At 39.5% G+C, this 19,036-nt stretch overlaps 1 protein-coding gene across 1 annotated transcript in view; it reads left to right on the top strand.

Annotated features, from left to right (window-relative positions):
• Positions 1–19,036, top strand: part of LOC137259815 (uncharacterized) — a 55,988-nt gene that overhangs the window by 26,050 nt on the left and 10,902 nt on the right. The window contains exons 2-4 of the mRNA XM_067797432.1: positions 11,863–11,973; positions 15,392–15,470; positions 17,360–17,530. Coding sequence (XP_067653533.1) covers positions 11,863–11,973; positions 15,392–15,470; positions 17,360–17,530 — 361 coding nt within the window. The remainder of the gene's footprint in view (positions 1–11,862; positions 11,974–15,391; positions 15,471–17,359; positions 17,531–19,036) is intronic.

Genomic DNA, 19,036 nt, shown 5'->3' on the forward strand with positions numbered 1-19,036 from the left:
CTTTATACCACAAATACGGCATGTATCTAGCCCCGATGACGGCAGTGATCATCACAGCAAAGCATTGTAAATTTAATAAAACAAATAATAATAATAATATTATGAAAGATGGACAGGACAGCTCAGTGGACAGCCAGACAGTGGAGAGTCCTGCGGACAGCTGACTGCAAGTCACCCCTGCAGAGCCAGTGATGCAAGTCACCAAGAAGAAGAACCAAAAAAGAGAGCTGGTAGGAAAAATGCCTTAGCCACGCACAATAAAAAAAATTATAAATTAAATTAAATTATCATTATATATGGTCCTACGGACAGCCGACAGCAAGTCACAACAAACACAGCCAGTTGTGGACAGTAGACTGCAAGAGACCTGTAATTTCCATGCCCCTAGTTGCGGACAGCTGACTGTATGTCCCCCTACTATCGACCCTCATATTATGTTATAATTAAAATTGTATACTTCCATTGATGGGGGAAAACGTTCGTTAACGACGCATGCCACGCATTGGTGGTTTCCGGGTTAGCAGTAGGATATGCTGGGTTGACTAAATATGAAATGATCATAAAACAACCGACTATAAAACTCGACTTTGACATGCAAGATATTTTTATGCTTACTATGAATATTGGTATGGCGATGGCCACCAAGGACGTTCTGGTAAAGCAAGGTATTATACCCGAAAATATTTTAAAGCAATATATTTAAAATGGATACAGTAGCAATGATGGTTGGTGGGGCTCTTTTGAATGCCCTAGCATTTTCCGGGAGTAATTTCCTGTTTCCTCAATTAAGAGAGTCAAACGAGGCTGAGACAGAGGAGGAACGAAAACGACACAATATAACAGCAGAAAAGCTACAGGCCGCACAGGCTCAATATGCTAAGAGAAGTTTAAAGAGACAAGATTTTATCAATGATCAACTCCAGCGTGAAAATCATGCCGTTAGAACTTTCATGGACGTCGATGAAGTTATGAAAAAATACTAGGTATTAATGGGTAAACAACTGGAGCCATTAAATGAACCAACAATGTCTCGGTATTATACCCCTTCAGAGGGACACAAGATCGTAAATTGGTATTCGTCATACTTGGTTTAGTGGTGGCAGTGTTAATGGGTACTTATGGGGAAAAACGAAATTTGTGGTAAAATAAACCACAGCATAGGTCATTGTTCTTATGACCGTAAAGATAACATCAACTACACGTGCTCAATGTGCGGTATAGGGGTGAAAGGTCATTATCGTTTATGTAAAAACGATTTCAGCTTATTTACAAGAAGAAAAAACACTACATCAGGGAAGTAAAATGCCTGTTAAAGATCAAGGTATGATTTGTAATTCCTCAAGTACGAATCCTCTGTGCGGCCCATTTACATGGAAGTACAGGTTAGGTTCGCTTTCTTTTATACCTGCTCATTCGATATTATACATTTTCATAGACCTGACAGGATCTGTAGCACATTTGCGTGTGTCTCCCTCGTATTCACCAGATTGATATAAATACCTAACAAATGCAAAATCTGGAAAATTTTTTTGTTTCTTTTTCAATGGGTTGCTGCTACCTCTGTTACAATGGATTTCATATGGATTGCGTCAACCGGTCCAGTGGGGGGCCTTCGGGCAGCTGACTGCAAGTCACCCCCTAGTAGTCTTGTTACTTGGTGATTCATAAAATCAATGGAAGTCGCCATTCTCTATTGTGGCCAGAAGACTGCAGGTCACATGAATATTGGTGTGCAAACAAACGTTCAGCTAAGGAACGATTGAATCTCTTCACTGTGGCTTGGCTTCGATGTTCTCCTGCCACGCCACGCCTTATCTCAACATTGTGTTTGGCTAGCAGTTGTGACATGGCACCCATGAATTCCCTACCCAAGTCGACTTGCAACTGGGAAGGCCACGTCAGCGGACTGCGTTTGTCTATGCGCTCGAAACCACGTGCTACTTTTTCATACCCTTAGCCTGTCTTATTTCATCTGCTTTCTTGATAGAATACATCTTAGGTCTCAACCCCATTTATGCAGCAGTTGGTGTGCCTGAACATTCGTCTTTCATCTTTCTTAAGACTTTCATATTGTCTTGGTTGTGCATAGCTTGTCTCTCGGGTAGTCACTGGTGTCGTACATATGTATATCATTTTTCATATCCTCGTACACGTACTCAGTTGGAGTCAGTATCCGTGTATAATACACCACACCTGCCGTTGTATTGTTTCCTTGAGCTCATTACTTTAGCTCGTTGAAGTCATACATCAGGTCTAGAATGCTCATACCAACATAGACCAGTCGATTAAGTTTAATGTGACTCTTTTTCATATGTATGGCTGTCAAGTCATCATCGAATATAATACTTCTATTGTATGCCAGGCTCGCTATCAGTTTCCTGAGCTTGTCTGACTAGCTTCACATAGACACGTTTTCATAAATTCTCCATCGTTTTACTGAATACAGAGTTGTTCATTAGTTTGTATAGGTTTTTCTCGAAGTCGTTAGTGGCCAGCTTTCTCAAGTCCCTGTTCATCCTGATGTATGGTTCCATCCATGGGCTTTGATTGAACTTCAGTATTCTATGTACTTTAGTCAGCTTCATACTCAGCGATAGATACAGCTGTAAATTATGATAGTGAACTATATACTTTGTTTTAGTCATCAAATTCGGTACCAATTTTTCTACATTTGTTAGCAGTCCATTCATTAGATTGTGTTGGCATTCAGACATCCAGTTGCGATTAACCCTCAACTGTTCAGGTGATAGTGGGTAACTATTGTGAGACTGATGTAATTCTATGGGGTGTTGTAAGTCCACTTTGCATACATAACCCTTGTTTGAATCCGGAGCTATACTCATCACATCCCCCAACACCCCCCACTGGACACATTCGAATCTCCCTGTTGGTAGATATTGACTCATAGCCCAGGCAGATAGGTTGTTAGCATCTAGGTATAGTAGGTGGTTCGAAGGCTTATTAGGGTTATAACCTTCCACATACTTGTTGTTAGGTTTAGCATAATGTTTTGATACATGGAAATACTCCTGTGTAACCCTTTCTCAACAAACAGATGCATATCATAATCTGTGAATAATTCTAACTCCACACCTGTTTTCTTTAGTAAGGCATCCCACAATAGCCGAGGACTTGAATAGTACCATGTGGGGTCCAACCCATATTTCTTTGAAAATGTTTTGATGAATATCTCAAACACATCTGTCAGCAACAACACATCCATTTTCAAATATATATCGTGATAATCACCCAGATTCTTACAGCCTAGTTGTTCCCATCCTTTTTTTTGCGTGTTCGTAATCGTCTTGTGAGAAGCAGTCAATGGGAGGTAACTCTGTCTCATTAAACTTAGATCAATCTTCCATATATTCAAACGGGTAAATACTCTTACGTAGCCACAAAGCTCCAGTTTTCTCTTCTGTGTATCGATTAGTTATAGCTAAGTCACCTGGGTTATTAGCCTTGACCAAACTGTCTAGAGACGACAACAGAAACTGAACACTATCTATGAATCTTAACCTGTTTAGCAAAAAGGATATATATATCTCCATATTGTTCAGGATGCAGTATAAGTTGCCTTCTACCTTTGAAATAGCTTGCATAATCAAGTGTGAATCATATCCTCGTAAATTGTGAAACACCACCGGGATGTGAATAAGCTTAGGATTTATTCTCAACACTGATTGTGAGGCGCACTTCTGTATTTCACTTTTACATGACAGTGGTGTTGCACTGAATCACCATTCAGAGGTTTACAGCATACATGACCATGTGTGCTTCTGATGTGATGATCAGCTTTGGTCATATGCATTGGGGTCATGTTGTGTAATTTTCTCTTGGTCTCTCCCTCCTCGTGTTGTAAACACTGTAGAAATTTCTCAGCTGTGCCTGGACCTCTATAAATGACGAGAGGGTTAGTTTGACCATCACATACTCAAATCCACATGCCTTGTGTGCTTGATTTTTCTGAGTGAAACTTTTATCAGGGGATGGAGCCACCGTATCTATTGGTTTAATGATAGCTTCGAAGTCAGAGTAGATAATGTATGGTACTGGCATCTGATTTTTGTGGTTGATAAACTTCAAGATATTGTTATTTTCTCTCGGCATATCTATCTGTATTGCTGTCTCCCCTACACCTCGACAACCATCCCTGTGTGAACTGAACAGATCGGCTCTAGAAAAGCCGTGAAGGCACTTTTCACAAACATGTTTCTTTTCCTTGTGTTTCGACTGACTGTACACCAAGCGACTGAAATGCCCGAATACAATTATAGCCAAATCTGAATTCTGGTTTTCTATTTTTGTGCACTGGGAGATATGGGTTGGTGCATCTATACCATCTCAAATAATGTCATCATATTCCAGATAACTGGAAAGTCTGCATGGATTTATCTTAGCTGGAAATTTTATTATTTTCCTCTTCAATATTTGGAATATTAATCGTAGCACATTTGTCTGTGACATGTTTACTAGTTGGTAATGATTTCCATCCTTTCAGTTTGCTATTTTCAGGTAGATCATATTTATCATCTCAACAACCTAACCGGACCCCATATTAGTGTAACGTTCTAGTGCTCCTCGAATTGTTTCGAATGACCTGTCAATAGAAGAGTTGATAGTATCCATATTGCATTGTAACTTCCAGATTACCTCTTAAGTAAACAATAGTGTATTCAGTAGCGCCATCCGCCTGTTGTTTCTCTAGTGTCATATTTAATGTGAGCTGAAATCATTCTGTTCTTCACTCACTTTACCAAATACCAATTGTTTTACATTTTGAAACCCTATGTTTCTTTGAACTTCCTGCTTCCACTCTCTCAAATACTTTCCTATAGCACGCTCAGTAGTCTTGAATTGTGATTCTATGGGAGCTTGTTCCCTTAGTAATTCAATAAGCTCAGACTTCCTCAGTAGTCTTGAATTGTGATTCTATGGGAGCTTGTTCCCTTAGTAATTCAATAAGCTCAGACTTCCTCATACGTGAATAGCCTCTCATACCGCACGCTTGCCTTTTTTAAATCTTTCATAGTAGGAGATCTTTGATATCTTATCCCTAATAAAGTTCGTAATTCAGACTTCCTCATACCAGAATATCCTATCATACCACACCCACGCGCCAGCCTTTTAACTCACTCACTGTAGCCATGATACAGGGTTCATACCATATGTGAAACATTTCTCTAATTGGTTGTCACTTTATTGATCGCGCACCCACTGTGTGACCCAGCTCTCACCCAAACAGTATCGATCGATTCACATTTAGACATTTGTTTATTCTAGTGAATAGACCAGCCCACAGCACAGTCTGCTGTCTGCTGTGGTCTTGTATGAAGGGAGACCGGTTGTGTCTTTTTGTTTTGGAGTTTTTTAAAGGGGTCTAGATCTATATTATTGATAAGAATAAGGCTTATATTTGAAGTGATTTAGAAACCCCATTGTTTATACTACTTATTCCCATTCACAAAATGTGACAGGAGTGTATGTTATGCTGTATATGTTAAGGAATATGTAGTGTACATTTGGTATTTGGACAAGTAGTTATTTCAAAGAGGTCATGGGTATTCCCCTCATCAAACTTGTTTTCTTCTTGTTTATTAAATGTAAGTGATGTGGGAATGTATGTGCATGTATATTTTAAACATATATCTGAACATGAATACATGACACCTTTCAAATGAATTATGGTTCTAATCATTTCATGAAGTAATTAGAGTTAGCAGTTGGTAGTTATAAGTCAGTAACAGATTTCTAACCAATGAACACGCATGTCTAGGGTTGACATATTTTCGGTCCATCACACTGTTACACATGGAAGGGATAGGGTTTGTGTGGAATGAATGCATTCATCCTTGTAAAACAAAAATGTGAAATAGATATACTGGTAGTAATATATAAAGAGTCAGCAAACACCAGTCTTGGTTGATCCAGTTCATCCATTCACCTCACCAAGCTACGTGAGCACCCTCAGATAGTGCATAGTTGGGACGTCAAAGGTGAGGGAAATGAAAAGTGGGTGTTTTAATGCAGATAACCTCTCATAAGGAAACAAAAAGTGAAGCGTGATGAATTAATGAATGTATAGTGTGCTACAGGTTGTTCAACTTGACCTGAGCTACTCTACATATGCATGACCCATGAGGCCATATGGCACTGACAGAAGGTCAAAGTAACGTCTTTAAATAGGGGAGCTGAGAATGCTATTAATGATGTTGCTTGCTCACTAAAAGCCCTGATCGGAACATTACACCAACTGTAGTTTATTTTCTATGGAAACTTGGGGCATTTCTGACAATTTCGCGACTCTTGTGACACGGGCATGCAATGCATCAGTATTCACTTGATCAGGTCAAGCTGAACGAGCTGTACCCTGAACAGACAGTCAGACAGTACCTGTCAGCCCAGTTTGAAATCTGCATCATCATCAGCCTTGTTATCCTCTGCGATGCTATTAGATTTAATGTCACTTTCTATTTCCCGCATATCTGTCAAAGGCAGGATCGTTTTCATCTTGAGGTTCAGGAGTGATTTGATTATATTTTTGAGAAAGGATTGCTCCCTGGATGGATTCAAAGCTTGTAGGCTGTATAGCATGTTTTGAAGCAGAGGTGCCTCTTTAAATTAAGTACTTGGTATATTCCACTGCAAATGTGAGAGTATTACTCAGTAGATCTTCCCACCTCAGTTCCAGTCTTCTCCCAGCCCATTCTTGCATTTGTCCTGTCGCGTGCACTGTATTTCCTCTGCACTTTCATCTTGAAATATTTGGTACACCTGCTTGCAGATGTGTTGTAAGCCTACATTTCGTCACTTCTCGGCTTCCATATCAGTGATAGTTGACTTCCCTGGAGGAGTTTTGACGACAAAACCACTGCCTTTCTGGGAAGAGGATAGGTGATCATTGCCATCTCTCTCGGGTTTGGCCATACACCTATGTTTGCTGATGATAGATCACTTGGTGCACCTTCCAATAACATGCAATCATTATCAATTTTTACTAAATGTAGCTTAAATTCATTGTTCAAGCAGAGTACAAGAGTCTGACAAATATGGCAAAGTAAAAGCGACTTACCTTCAGCAGAGATGGATCTCAGGCAGGTGTGCAACCATCATGTATATATTACGGAGGCTTCCAGTGCGAATCTGAAATCAAGACAGTACACACAAGTTTAATTGTCAGTTTTGACAATACAATATGTGACATGTGGTGCACCTGCTTGCATTGTAAGCCTACATTTCGCCACTCGTCGACTTCCATATCAGTGAATGTTGGCTTCCCAAGAGGAGGTTGGATGGCAAGACTGATGCCTTTCTGGGAAGATGATGGGTCATCATAGTCACTGTCATTGTCATCACTCTCGAGTTTGGAGCATTTTCTCTTGGGTTGTAGGCTATAGGCCGGACACCAATGTTTGATATGTCGCTGCAGATTTGCATGTTATCTATCAGCACCCCACAATTTGTGCAAGCCATGGCTTTAGTCAATTATGTCTCTCTACTCGCGTCTGAATCAGTCTCAGTTTGAGTGAGATGATGTTGGTTCAGTCTCTCTTCTTTAGTCAGAGGACTATCCAGAGATTCTGTTGTGGTCAACTTCTCCCTAAGCGAATCAGGTTTAGACTGAACTTTGACTTGCCCGTTTTCCTTGTTTATGAGATTGGCCTGCAGTCGATCCTATTCCTTGGTGGTAGGTTTTAGATGTCCATAGGGTGTTTCAGCAACCTTTTGATAATAGCCATAAAGTGGTCCATATGTTTGGGGAAATTTCTACGGGCAAAGAGTTTGAATTGCTGTTTATCTATGTGAAAATGGAACAGGCTGATATAATGTGCTTTCAAAGCAATGCCTCTCGACTTTTTACCTGTCGGAAACAGATTTTGTATCAAGAGAAAGATCAATACATTCTTGTGATGGGAGGTTTGAGTAAACAGCCGTGAAATATGCTTGTCGTACTTTGTGATCGTCCAAGATATTGTAAGGAATTCCTTTTACAAAGGTCACTTGAGGCAGCTGCTCGCTGATATCCTGATATAAGGTTTACCATTCAGTACAACACCAAACAATACAGGTAGGCTGGGGTTGGATCAGGCCATGTTAGAGCACGTGAGAGGTAAACACGGACTTTCCATAGCTACTTGGTCCGACCACGAGAGCATTGGACGGAATCAGGAACCTAAACTGTTCTTGCTGCCTGTCCTCTTGGCGAGGAGGAGGAGGAGGGTGTCTCTCCTGAGGAGGTGGTAGGTGTCTCTCTTGTGGAGGGTGTATCTCATGAGGAGGAGGAGGAGGAGGAGGAGGAGGTAAGTCTCTTGTGGAGGGTCACTACCTACAGGAGGAGTGTCAGTATCTAGAGGAGGTGGTACGTTTGGAGCGTGCATCTGCTTCCAATGTCTTCGCAGATTATTGTTTCATGTGAACCTCTTCCCAGAACCCAGAAAGGTAGTCACTCCCATCATGATCCTACACAAGTGTTCAGATTACAAGGGTTCAAGCTTTCTTTTATACTGTTGACGTTTCAAGTCAGCTTCAGCTCGTTTCATAGCAGCTTTTGCCCGTTTCACTACAGCTTGCATCTCTGACATGTATTATATTTTCATGGGTTGGGGTGTTGTCTTCTGTCCCTTCTGAGTTGTTACTGTTTTGATTTTGGATGTTACCTGTCCCTTCTTTGTCTTCAGCATCGACTTCTTGAGTGCGTCTGGTTTCTTTCTCTTTTGTGATTTTCTTAACGTGGTCTTCCTGAATATATCTATAAGGTCAAGTGGTGAACGTTAAAGTGTTTGTCAGGCTACACTACCATAAAGTTTATACTGTCTTACAGGTGAAGGATGGAATCTTAGGAGACACTCTTTTCTTTACAGCACACTTGTGGCTGTGCGTTAAAGAGCGATGATATGTGTATGCTTATTTGGTCTTACAATGCACACAGGTAAGTAATCCTTGATGGTCCTCACCACTGGATTCTACGGGCAGCAGGCCAGAACATGCGTCACATAGGTAAGACATCTTAAACTGAACCGTAAGCAGACTTAGAAATTGGACACGGCCGAGTACAGCGCTTGCCACTCGCGTTTCTTGGGAACCTTATATGGATAACGTACTACTTCAAACTTCGGTTTCGTTAGGGCTCCGTTAATGAATTGCACAGGTGCAACGTAATTACAGAATACCCTTTGACCTTTCTGACCTGTGATGCCGTACACACCTGTGAGGGTTCATCACCTTTGCCTATAAAACTTGCCCTTGATGATGTCATCGTTCATGTCTGATGACGTCAGACTTCCTGTTACGTGACCTGAACCTCCTCAATGAGGTTGGTTGTTTATTAATTTTCTACTAATAATAGTTTTTCAACAACAAAAAATTACATCAATTTTACGCTTTCAAACATGTAAGGCAATAAAGACATGGATTACATTCTCAGCTTCAGACTTACAAAAGGAGCAAACATTGCTGTCTATCAAATTCATTCTTAGCTTTGTCCTTGGTACATTTTCGGTAGATAGTGACTTCATCAGATGTCTGGTCATGTGACCTGAACCTCCTCAATGAGGTTGGTTAGTTATTAATTTTCTCCTGGTATTGGGTATTGATGCCAGACTAAAGTTCGCCAGTCATACTCCTCTGCAGCTACTAGATACATCTATATCACGAGCTAAAAAAACCCCAATGCATTGAACATTGGATAATGCTTAAGGACACTAGGTCTATTTTAGAGTCAAGTGAGAGGCAACTCCATAACATCAATCACCATCAAACGGTACCTGTCTCAAAATATTGCGTTGTCACCTGTATATCAGACGGATACTAATGACGGATCGCCTTGATCATTGAACCCGTATGCTGTGCTAGAAGGATCAAAGTAATCATAGAAAGCAACATTTATACATTGCACATGAGGATCTCGCATTTCCTGTCTGTATGTAGAGACTCCTTCCTATTGTTACATTCCAGTTCATCCAATATAATGTGCACCACATTCCGCACATTTTAAAACATATACAACATGTTTACTTCTGCAGTTTATGTGGGTATTGATAGTAAATAATTTGTTTTCACAAAATGCAAATTTGCTGTCTTCGGTTATGACTGAACAAGTTCCACATCGAGGTATGTAACATTTTGTTACACTGACAGTGCTTGTATCTAGTTAATATTTAGATGGGCAAAGGATTTGTTTTAGAGTTTTAGCCTGCCTTGCGCTAAATATAATTTTGTCTTGGATAAACCTTTTTTTATAGTATCACTTTTATACAAAATTGGAAGATTTGCTTTTATAATGGGCATAATTGTTATTAGGATTGTGGGTACACGCAAATGTAAGAATTTTCATCTCTGCATTTGTTGCTTTTGTTTTCAAAGTGTCTCTCTTGCTGGTTTTACTGCTTTATGAACAATATCTTCAAATACCCCAAGTGGATATCCTTGTAGCTGAAGATATCATGTATGCCTTCAGTTCTTTTAATCCTTCATTTTCTTGTGTGAACATTTGAAACAATGGTACACACACTTCCTGACATTGTATATGGAATACTTGATTTCAATATGGAAGATTTGAGTCAAAACATAATGACGTCACAAGAATAACTCCTTACTGTCAGCCATGACGTGTTTTACATCTTCCGCTATTTCACTAACTGACGTCATACATATGATGACTATATTGCTATTACAGGTGTGCTTCGCCTGCGACGTCAATTAGTTTTCACTGTGCACCGTTGAACAGTGAAAGGTCTTGTGCAGATATAATAGAGTTTTTGCAAGAAGAAATATCTGTATATGTTTTCAAACTGACGAGCGCACAAGTTGTGTTTCTTCCAATAAGATAAAAGTAACAAAACCTTTTCATAAAATGGAAATTGTAAGTTGAAGCACACTGCAATATACGTGTTGCATTAACAGAATGACATTGTAATGATAAACAGCGACATAGTGATGATCACTGCAGATGGTACGTACCATGCTGGAAGGTCATGGCCCATGTCTAACAGAACGATGTCGTCTGGTCACTGAATCCGCTCACGCGATGACCCAATGGCAGCAGCTGATGAATGTCACCCTTAACCACCGGTTGTGTAGGTACATAACCCGTTGATAGCGACCCTCTTTGGGTGTTGTGACTCCGGGGCGTCCATTTCTGGGTCGATCACATGTCTGGCCTGTCATGCTGAACCCATCAAACAGCCAAACGTCTTGAGTAACCCAATATCCTTGCAATATATCTGTTGAAAGTACTCCTTTGTGAGATAACTGTGACCCGTTCTCATTGCGCCTACTTCAATTTGGAATTTTCTCGTGAGATTTTTGTCGAGTAATTGTTCAGTCTTCACGAGAAACAGGTTTTGTACCCTCTGTACGAAACTACATGTGCATGGGACAATAATCACAATTTTTCGAACTCTCGTGCAAAACACTAACAAATATTCATGGTTGCAATTTGGTAACTGAAACAAGATTGTTGCATTCTACACAATCAATAATTTTATTAGTTAGAATTTTACTAGGTCGGATGACAGCACCATTTACACCTGTGTGGCTTCTTTTGCCCGTCAGTTCATATTTCTATGACATGAGATGTGATGTAAGGAAGGCAAAATTCCCAAAGGTTCTAGTAATGATGATAAGGGTAATTACATATCTTCCTGCTGCCATTTGTTTGTGAAAGGTGTTAGAGAAATGGTGTGTTAAATGAGTAATTCGCTTCTTAGATAAAGGAAAAATTGCGTTATGAAATGGTTTCAATGTTTTTAAGGTATAAAAGGAAACTTGTGTGGAGAAATATATGTAAATCTAATACATAACCAGTAAACAGAGTTCCATAGGGTTTTGTCATGACCCAACGTGATTTTCTTTGCTTCACAGGTGAACTTTGAGCTTCAGTTTGACAGTCTTAACAGACTTGTTGGAACTGAGAATGCTGTCCAGGATGGAGACCATATTTCAAACTACAAACTGATACTGGATTATCGCAAGGTAAGACTGAACGGTCTCAAATGTCAACAAATACTGTAAATCATTAAACTGAGTCACCAATTTATTAGAAGAGTCGTAGGAAATAACGACTTGAAGTAAACGAGACAATCACAACCCTTTGTACACTCATAAACGTCTCCTAAAGTCTGGAACATATTTGCTATAGTCAGAGAGATATTCTACTTCAAAATTGACACAAAAGGGGTGAAATGTAAAATGAAGTCCAAATAATGGACCAAGTAGTTCCGCATATGTGACGTTAGTCAATTTTATTTTCTTTCAACCTACAAAACGTATCCACAAGCACATGCTTGATTAAAAAGAGTAACGTTCGTTAGAAAGCAGCTACGCGCAAACTACACACTCAGGTACAGGTGCAAGTGCTGCACGTAGAAGACCAACTGTTCGAAATGCCAGGTGTTTGTGGTAGATTTGGACTAAAGAAGCCATAAAAAGAATCTAGTGTCTGCACCAGAGCCGACAGAGATGCACGCAGACATCAGAACTTGTGCACCTAATGAGTGCGTGAGTTTAGTTTTACGCCTCACTCAGCAATATTCCAGCTATATGGCTTCGGCCTGTAAATAATCGAGGCTGGACCAGGCAATCCAGTGATCAACAACATGAGCATCGATCTGCGCAATTGGGAACCGATGAAATGTGTCAACCAAGTCAGAGAGCCTGACCACCCGATCCCGTTAGTCGCCTCTTACGACAAGCGCAGTATATAACATGACCTGCGATCATTTCCCTAGAAAAAGGGCTTACTTTTCAATAACGCCCACGGGTCATGCTATATCCGATTGATAAATCAACTGAAGATATACTTGAGATCTCATTTCAATATTTACTGAAGTCATTTGGGATAAGACTGGCCTCCGACGCCGCGCCTTGCTCGTGCTACCCGTCTTGCGAGGAGCACATGGTTCATACCGAAAAACAATCTAATTTTTCACTGCGATCCTTCGTAGCCGAGTGGATAAAAAAACACTAAGCTTGTAGACAAAAGGTTGCGGGTTCGTAACTGGGAGTCGGCGCTTTGTGTTGGAAATTGTCAATAATGTCTTATTTCACGATCTTATTCAGTGATCACAAGACAAAGTCGTATCAATCTTCAAAACAAGAACTAATTCTAAGTTCCGGTGTAGAGGGATATAATTTAGATAACTGCCTGTAGGAAGCGGTATTATATCAGAGTTGAGGGATATGGAGGGAAAACCTGTCGCCTGCAAACAATAGAGTGACGTCACTGTTGGTGTATAACGGGGTGAGATAGGCCTATATTACACCATGTTTGTCAAAGAAGGTGAATAAGGGGATCAGGTAGACAGGCTCGCTGACTTGGTTGATGGTTTTGTTTCTTGTATTGTTTGTTTGTTGGTTGGTTTTTGTTTCTCTCTCTCTATCATTATGATAGCAAGTAATACAATATTCATACGGCTGCGTAAAATAATGAATGCATATAATTATACTACGGGAAAAATGGGAAACAACACATATGTTAAATGACTGTATGAATAAAGTATAAAGAAAAAGTACTGGGGATTTAGAAAAGTAAGAGGGGAGATCAATATATGATCAAACATTGCTTTGCGTCCATCTACAGTAGTAAGAGGGCTCATTCTTCTGTAAATTTGGCCTTGTCTCCAGAAATGATTTTTTCTATGTTGTGATTATAAACTGGATATAGCTGGGAAAATATGGGAACAATCTCATTGTAGTGACAATTTTGAATATAACGCTTGGTTTTTTTTTAAAAAATGTGTTTTCAAGAGTATTTAACTTTGGATCGCCAAGAAGAAAATAACTCCCATTTAGGTCTAATTTTAAGTAAGTTCTACTTCCATATCATTAGTTGAACTCATTTATCATAGTTTGAACTTTCCACAGAAAAAAAGAGAATGTTAAAGTGTTTCACTTTCTGATTGGCACAAAGTACCAAGGTTATCCTCTATCAATCCAATGTTGTACAGAAATGATTTCGATGGTATGATACGATGGATAAGTTTATACTGGAAATTCCGTGACTTGCTGTCCTCCACACAGTTTCGTATTGTTTTAAAACATTGTGACAGGTAATCTTCTGTTTTATGTGCATCCATCCGTGTGTTTCATTTAGAAGTAGGGCCTTGAAGAGACCAAATACCGTCATCATTAAGAATCAGTTTATAGATAAATTTACAATCTAGTGATGAGAATGTCCCTGGTCGTCTTAAATAAATATTGTTTTTGTTCTGTAAGACCAGGTTCTCTTTGGATATGAAACTTGGGTGTGAAACGTAGTCATATTTCTGACTTGGTTGATGTTTGTCATCGTAGAGTGATGCACATGATGTCAGTAATCATGAACGGATTATCTGGTATATATACTCGACTAATAAACAATAAGTGGAAACTGTCGAGTACGGCGGTATGGCCATGACAATACTTACCACAATGAGAGTTCTCCTTACATTTGAAAGTGATCACATGGTTACATATTAAACGACATATATGTTAATAAAACACAAAATAACAGACACACAAATTTAACAGTCATTAAAAGACGAATATGTGCTGAAATAAAAGAACTGTGGACGTTTCCTGTTTTAACGTGGCATTTGGTATCGGCGACCAAAGGTAAAAGATGGTATTCAGAAAATAAAACATGGCTGGGTTTAGATATAGTTCTCACAGCATGGTTAAAAAGACGGGAGTTAAAAACTAGACATGATAAATCGGAAACAGACATCCACGAGATTTTGCTTGCAACTAAAACTGTTTTGTTAAGAAGGAATTTGCTATTGCTATTAAGAGAGCTATACCAGCGGAATACAACAAACTAACAAACAAACTGTAATGATTGATTGTATCATTATTAGTTTAGCCCCATCGCCAAGTGACATGCGCACTGGCCATTCGATGTGCTGAAAGTCGGTTCTGACAGTAAAGTTGCGTTAGCTGGTCATGGTTGTCTCTGTCTCTTGGGTAATGCACACAACAGAACAGAACAGAACAGAACACAAATCACTCACATTCTTTTTACTGACTGTCAAACGACATATTTCAAGCATGAGTGCGCCATGTTACTCTTCACTGCCTGCATAATACAGATACTTGTAAGTCGTCAGATGTTATCCCCAGGAACGTTTGTGGAATTATATCGATACACTGGCGTCAACATCCGTCTCGAACCCTGACCTTTTGGAAGTTGTTCCGCGCATTCCGGGGCGGGTGGACAAATCTTTATTTTCCATTCATGCCGAGTGGATGATCTGATGATCTGAATTAACGCTGATTGAGGGACAAACAATTTACTGACATATTAGTGATAACCTAAATATTTACTGTGTGTAACTTAGCTGCAAGTAAAGTGTATGTGTTTGTTTTGTGGCGAGGCTACTGGCACATGAAATACTCACTTGTATTTGCATTGCAGGGTGTCCAGTATCTTATAAAGGGCAGAGAGTGCATTAAGTCTACCCTTCAGCAGAAGGACAAGATCGGCTGTGTACCAGGCAAGGGTACTCTGTACATCTGTTGCCAAATTAGATATAGCTAAAATACATTATAGATAGCAATTTATCACAAGGTTAAAATGCATGGATCCTGTCATTTCATGACCCTTGAATATTTCTAAATTCACTAAATACACACAACAGGGCATTTCCCATAATCGTAAGAAACAACATGAGTTCAATATGTATTAAGGACAAACACCCTTCGGATGTAATTGTTGAGCCCTTCTCATAAGGTACTGATACAACTGAAGCCGGCTTGACATTTTAGACAGTTGACGACAGATAAGCTACAGGGTGGCCCCTCCTAGCTGTCACATAATCTAATACAAAAAAGTAGAGTGAACGCAAAAGTATTGCTTTATGAAACATTGCATTAACAGCACTGAAAGTCAACACATGATATACACTGATATTGATAACTTAACTCCCTCGTCACTCCCTCTAACCCTTCCTGCAACCTGCCCAGTCTACTGCTTATTACTCTGTGCAAAAAAGTAAAAAAAAATGTAACATTGCTTTTTTTTCTAAGTATTTCATGTATCTTACCTCACACATTAATGTCGTTTCCTGATTGGCTGAGAGCTATTCTGTTATTTTAAATGCACCCTGCTTACAAGCGTTGTATATTGCAATATACCCTGCTGCAAAAGCAACACATTCGGTATTCGGTAGTTTTGGGGGCATTTTTTGTTTGTTTTTGTTTTATTTCGAATAACATTAAATAGAGCGTGATACACCGAAATTACCGATGTTTGGCAAATGGAAATTGATGGAACGGAGATAACTCTAAATCTCTTTCTCTTGTGTCGTCCGCAATATCTACGGATGGCTACGAAAACATTGGACTCTTTCCAATAAATATGTTTTGACAAAACGTTCAAAAGTGATGAGAATACCGAAATAATTACACGACACGAATCTCCTCCCACATGTTTCACTTTTATCTTCATGTTTCACTTTTAACTTTTTATCTTTCTTTTATCTTCCTGAAGACTTCTCCCTGAAGATAAAATTGAAACATAGGGACGATTCTTGTCATGTAATTATTTCAGAAACTACTTGTGCCACTGACACAAAAAATCCCCAAGCGCATTATACAACCTCCAATTCCTATTGTAATCACAAGGCTGGGCGAAGTCCGGACTTCGGTAATTTATTGTTCATGAAAAAGCAACATTACCATATGTATTCCCATCATCTTCCGAAAAATAAGACTGTATAGATGGACCGTCACCATCACACTAAATATGAAACGTCAGGGGTGAATCTACCATTATACAAGAAAGCCCGGGTTAACACATGACTGTTGCAAGAAAGGGTTGGTAAGCCCTCAATACTACCTAAATATATAGCTTTGCAACCTGAAGGGCTTACACGAAAAAACTGAAGTGCTATGCCCCTGCCCCTATACCATTCCTCTGTACATCGAAAACTGACGTACACGATGTTGTCGTTTTTTGCCGAATTGGCTTCAATTACAAGTTCTGCGAAGGATGTGTGTAAAGGGCATTCCAAAGGACTTAACCCTAAGGGCCTCGTTTGAAATAATGTTTTGGGCACGAGAATCAAGTCAAATCCATTCGACTTATGTTATCTATGACTGCAATATAACTTCGCATTTATGGAATTAATTATGTGGTACTTTCCTTAATGGATGATAGTATTATTGAAAGAAATGCATTAGTTAATTTTAAGAGAGGTGGTTTGAAACAGTGCCTTTAATTTAATAAGCTACACCAATGCCAGACCATTCGAAAGGGTCGCAAACGTTCTTCCATTCTTTGATGTCAGTCTTATTTGCACCTGTGTTGCTGTGCAAGACCTTTTCACTATGAGCAGATCCGGATGCCAGAAAAACACCATGAAGTTTAGGTTTATTGTTTCAGCTAACTCAACTCTGATGTCTCATTACTGGTTTGGCTCTATGGAGAAGTATGGGGAACACATGTTTGCAAAGTCGTACCAGATTACTGATCAGGGTCTCATGGGATTTCTGTCAGTCACAGAGAAGGACTGTGCCTTGGTATCAGAAACAGTTTATGGCTCTGTAAATGCAGGTATGTGACACTGTGTGGGTCTCTTGGTGTGGGTTCTTTAATAGCTGTATCATACGATGACAAAGCAGGCATGTGATATTGTGCTGCTCTGCTGATGAAGATCCGTGAACAGCTGTCGAGCGCGATAACAATCAGTTATGTGACAAGGTGGATCTCAGTCATTACTGAACTGAACTTTTATTTTCACTCAGACTGCAGACTGCAGCATGAGAGTTAAATAGTGTTTACATTTATACAACATAAAAACCTAAATACACACTATGATAGATACAATGTACATTTAGAGAAGTTACATATTAAGTCGTTGAAGTTATTTCTGAAATAAATCCAAAACATTTTACAGAAAATTGAAAGTTTTCTTAAAGTTCATAGCTTATTGGTGCCAAAAAAGATATTCATTTAATATTTGGTCTGATATAATAATACTTCTGAATATGTATATTTCTCTTTCAAATTCAAATTGGGACATATAATGAAATTCATCCCCAATGTCAGTTAGAAAGTGTACTTTGTGTAACCTATCATTTGCCGGGATTCATCGACATCTTCCTGTCTCGACTGGTAGGAAATGATTGGAAGTTTGGAATTTTAACAAGTCATTACAATGCAGAAAATTTACGTATGGTGTAACAGCTGTACAATAAAATGACAAAGTAGGCACGGGACACTGTGTGGGTCTGTTGGTGTAGATTCATTAAGAGGTACACAATACGTGTGCTAGGAGTGAGTATAGTTTTACGCCGCACTCAACAATATTCCAACTATATGATGGCGGCCAGTAGATAATGGGATCTGGACCAGACAATCCAGCGATCACCCTTATCAACATCAATATACGCAGTTGGGATACAATGACGTAGCGTTTACTTTGTCAGTCAGCCTGACCACCGGATCCCATTAGTCACCTCTTATGAGCATGTATTAGGAGTAAATGTGTACTCAATCAATAGTCTGTGAACAAAGTACATTTGAGATAAAAACGTTCAAAGTCAAGACGTTGAAGTCTGGAAATGGAGAAACAGAAACACGTAGGTTCCGTGCGTCTCCCCGTCAGTGTGACGAACAAGGACAACCACAGCATACACGTAGGTTCGGTGTGAAGACCAAGCACTATCAGAGACTACAACGTAGGTTTAGAGTAGCATATAAAATGGTGGTACGGGACCGCAAGCCAAAATCGCCTGCAAATTTGCAGTAATTTTTTTCCTAGATTTATGTTGAATATTGCACACAAATTTGGAGACCAAAAAAGATACATAGAAAGTGCACCCGAAATAGACATATTGTAGGTGTATGGAATTACCCAAATGCCAGAAACCAAAATATCACATGAAGCCTATGGCGGGATCCGATCGGGTCGTTTGTTCCTTCGGGAAGTGAAGAGGAAACAGATATTGCAAGCCAGATATACGAGAATCCGAGATGAGACAACTTCTGTCTTCAAAACCCTGCTGGATAATTCACTTGTTTTCCTCTCTGACAAAGAGAATCCAGGAGCAATCGGGC

This window comes from Haliotis asinina, chromosome 13 (genome assembly GCF_037392515.1).
Source record: "Haliotis asinina isolate JCU_RB_2024 chromosome 13, JCU_Hal_asi_v2, whole genome shotgun sequence".
Taxonomy (NCBI): domain Eukaryota; kingdom Metazoa; phylum Mollusca; class Gastropoda; order Lepetellida; family Haliotidae; genus Haliotis; species Haliotis asinina.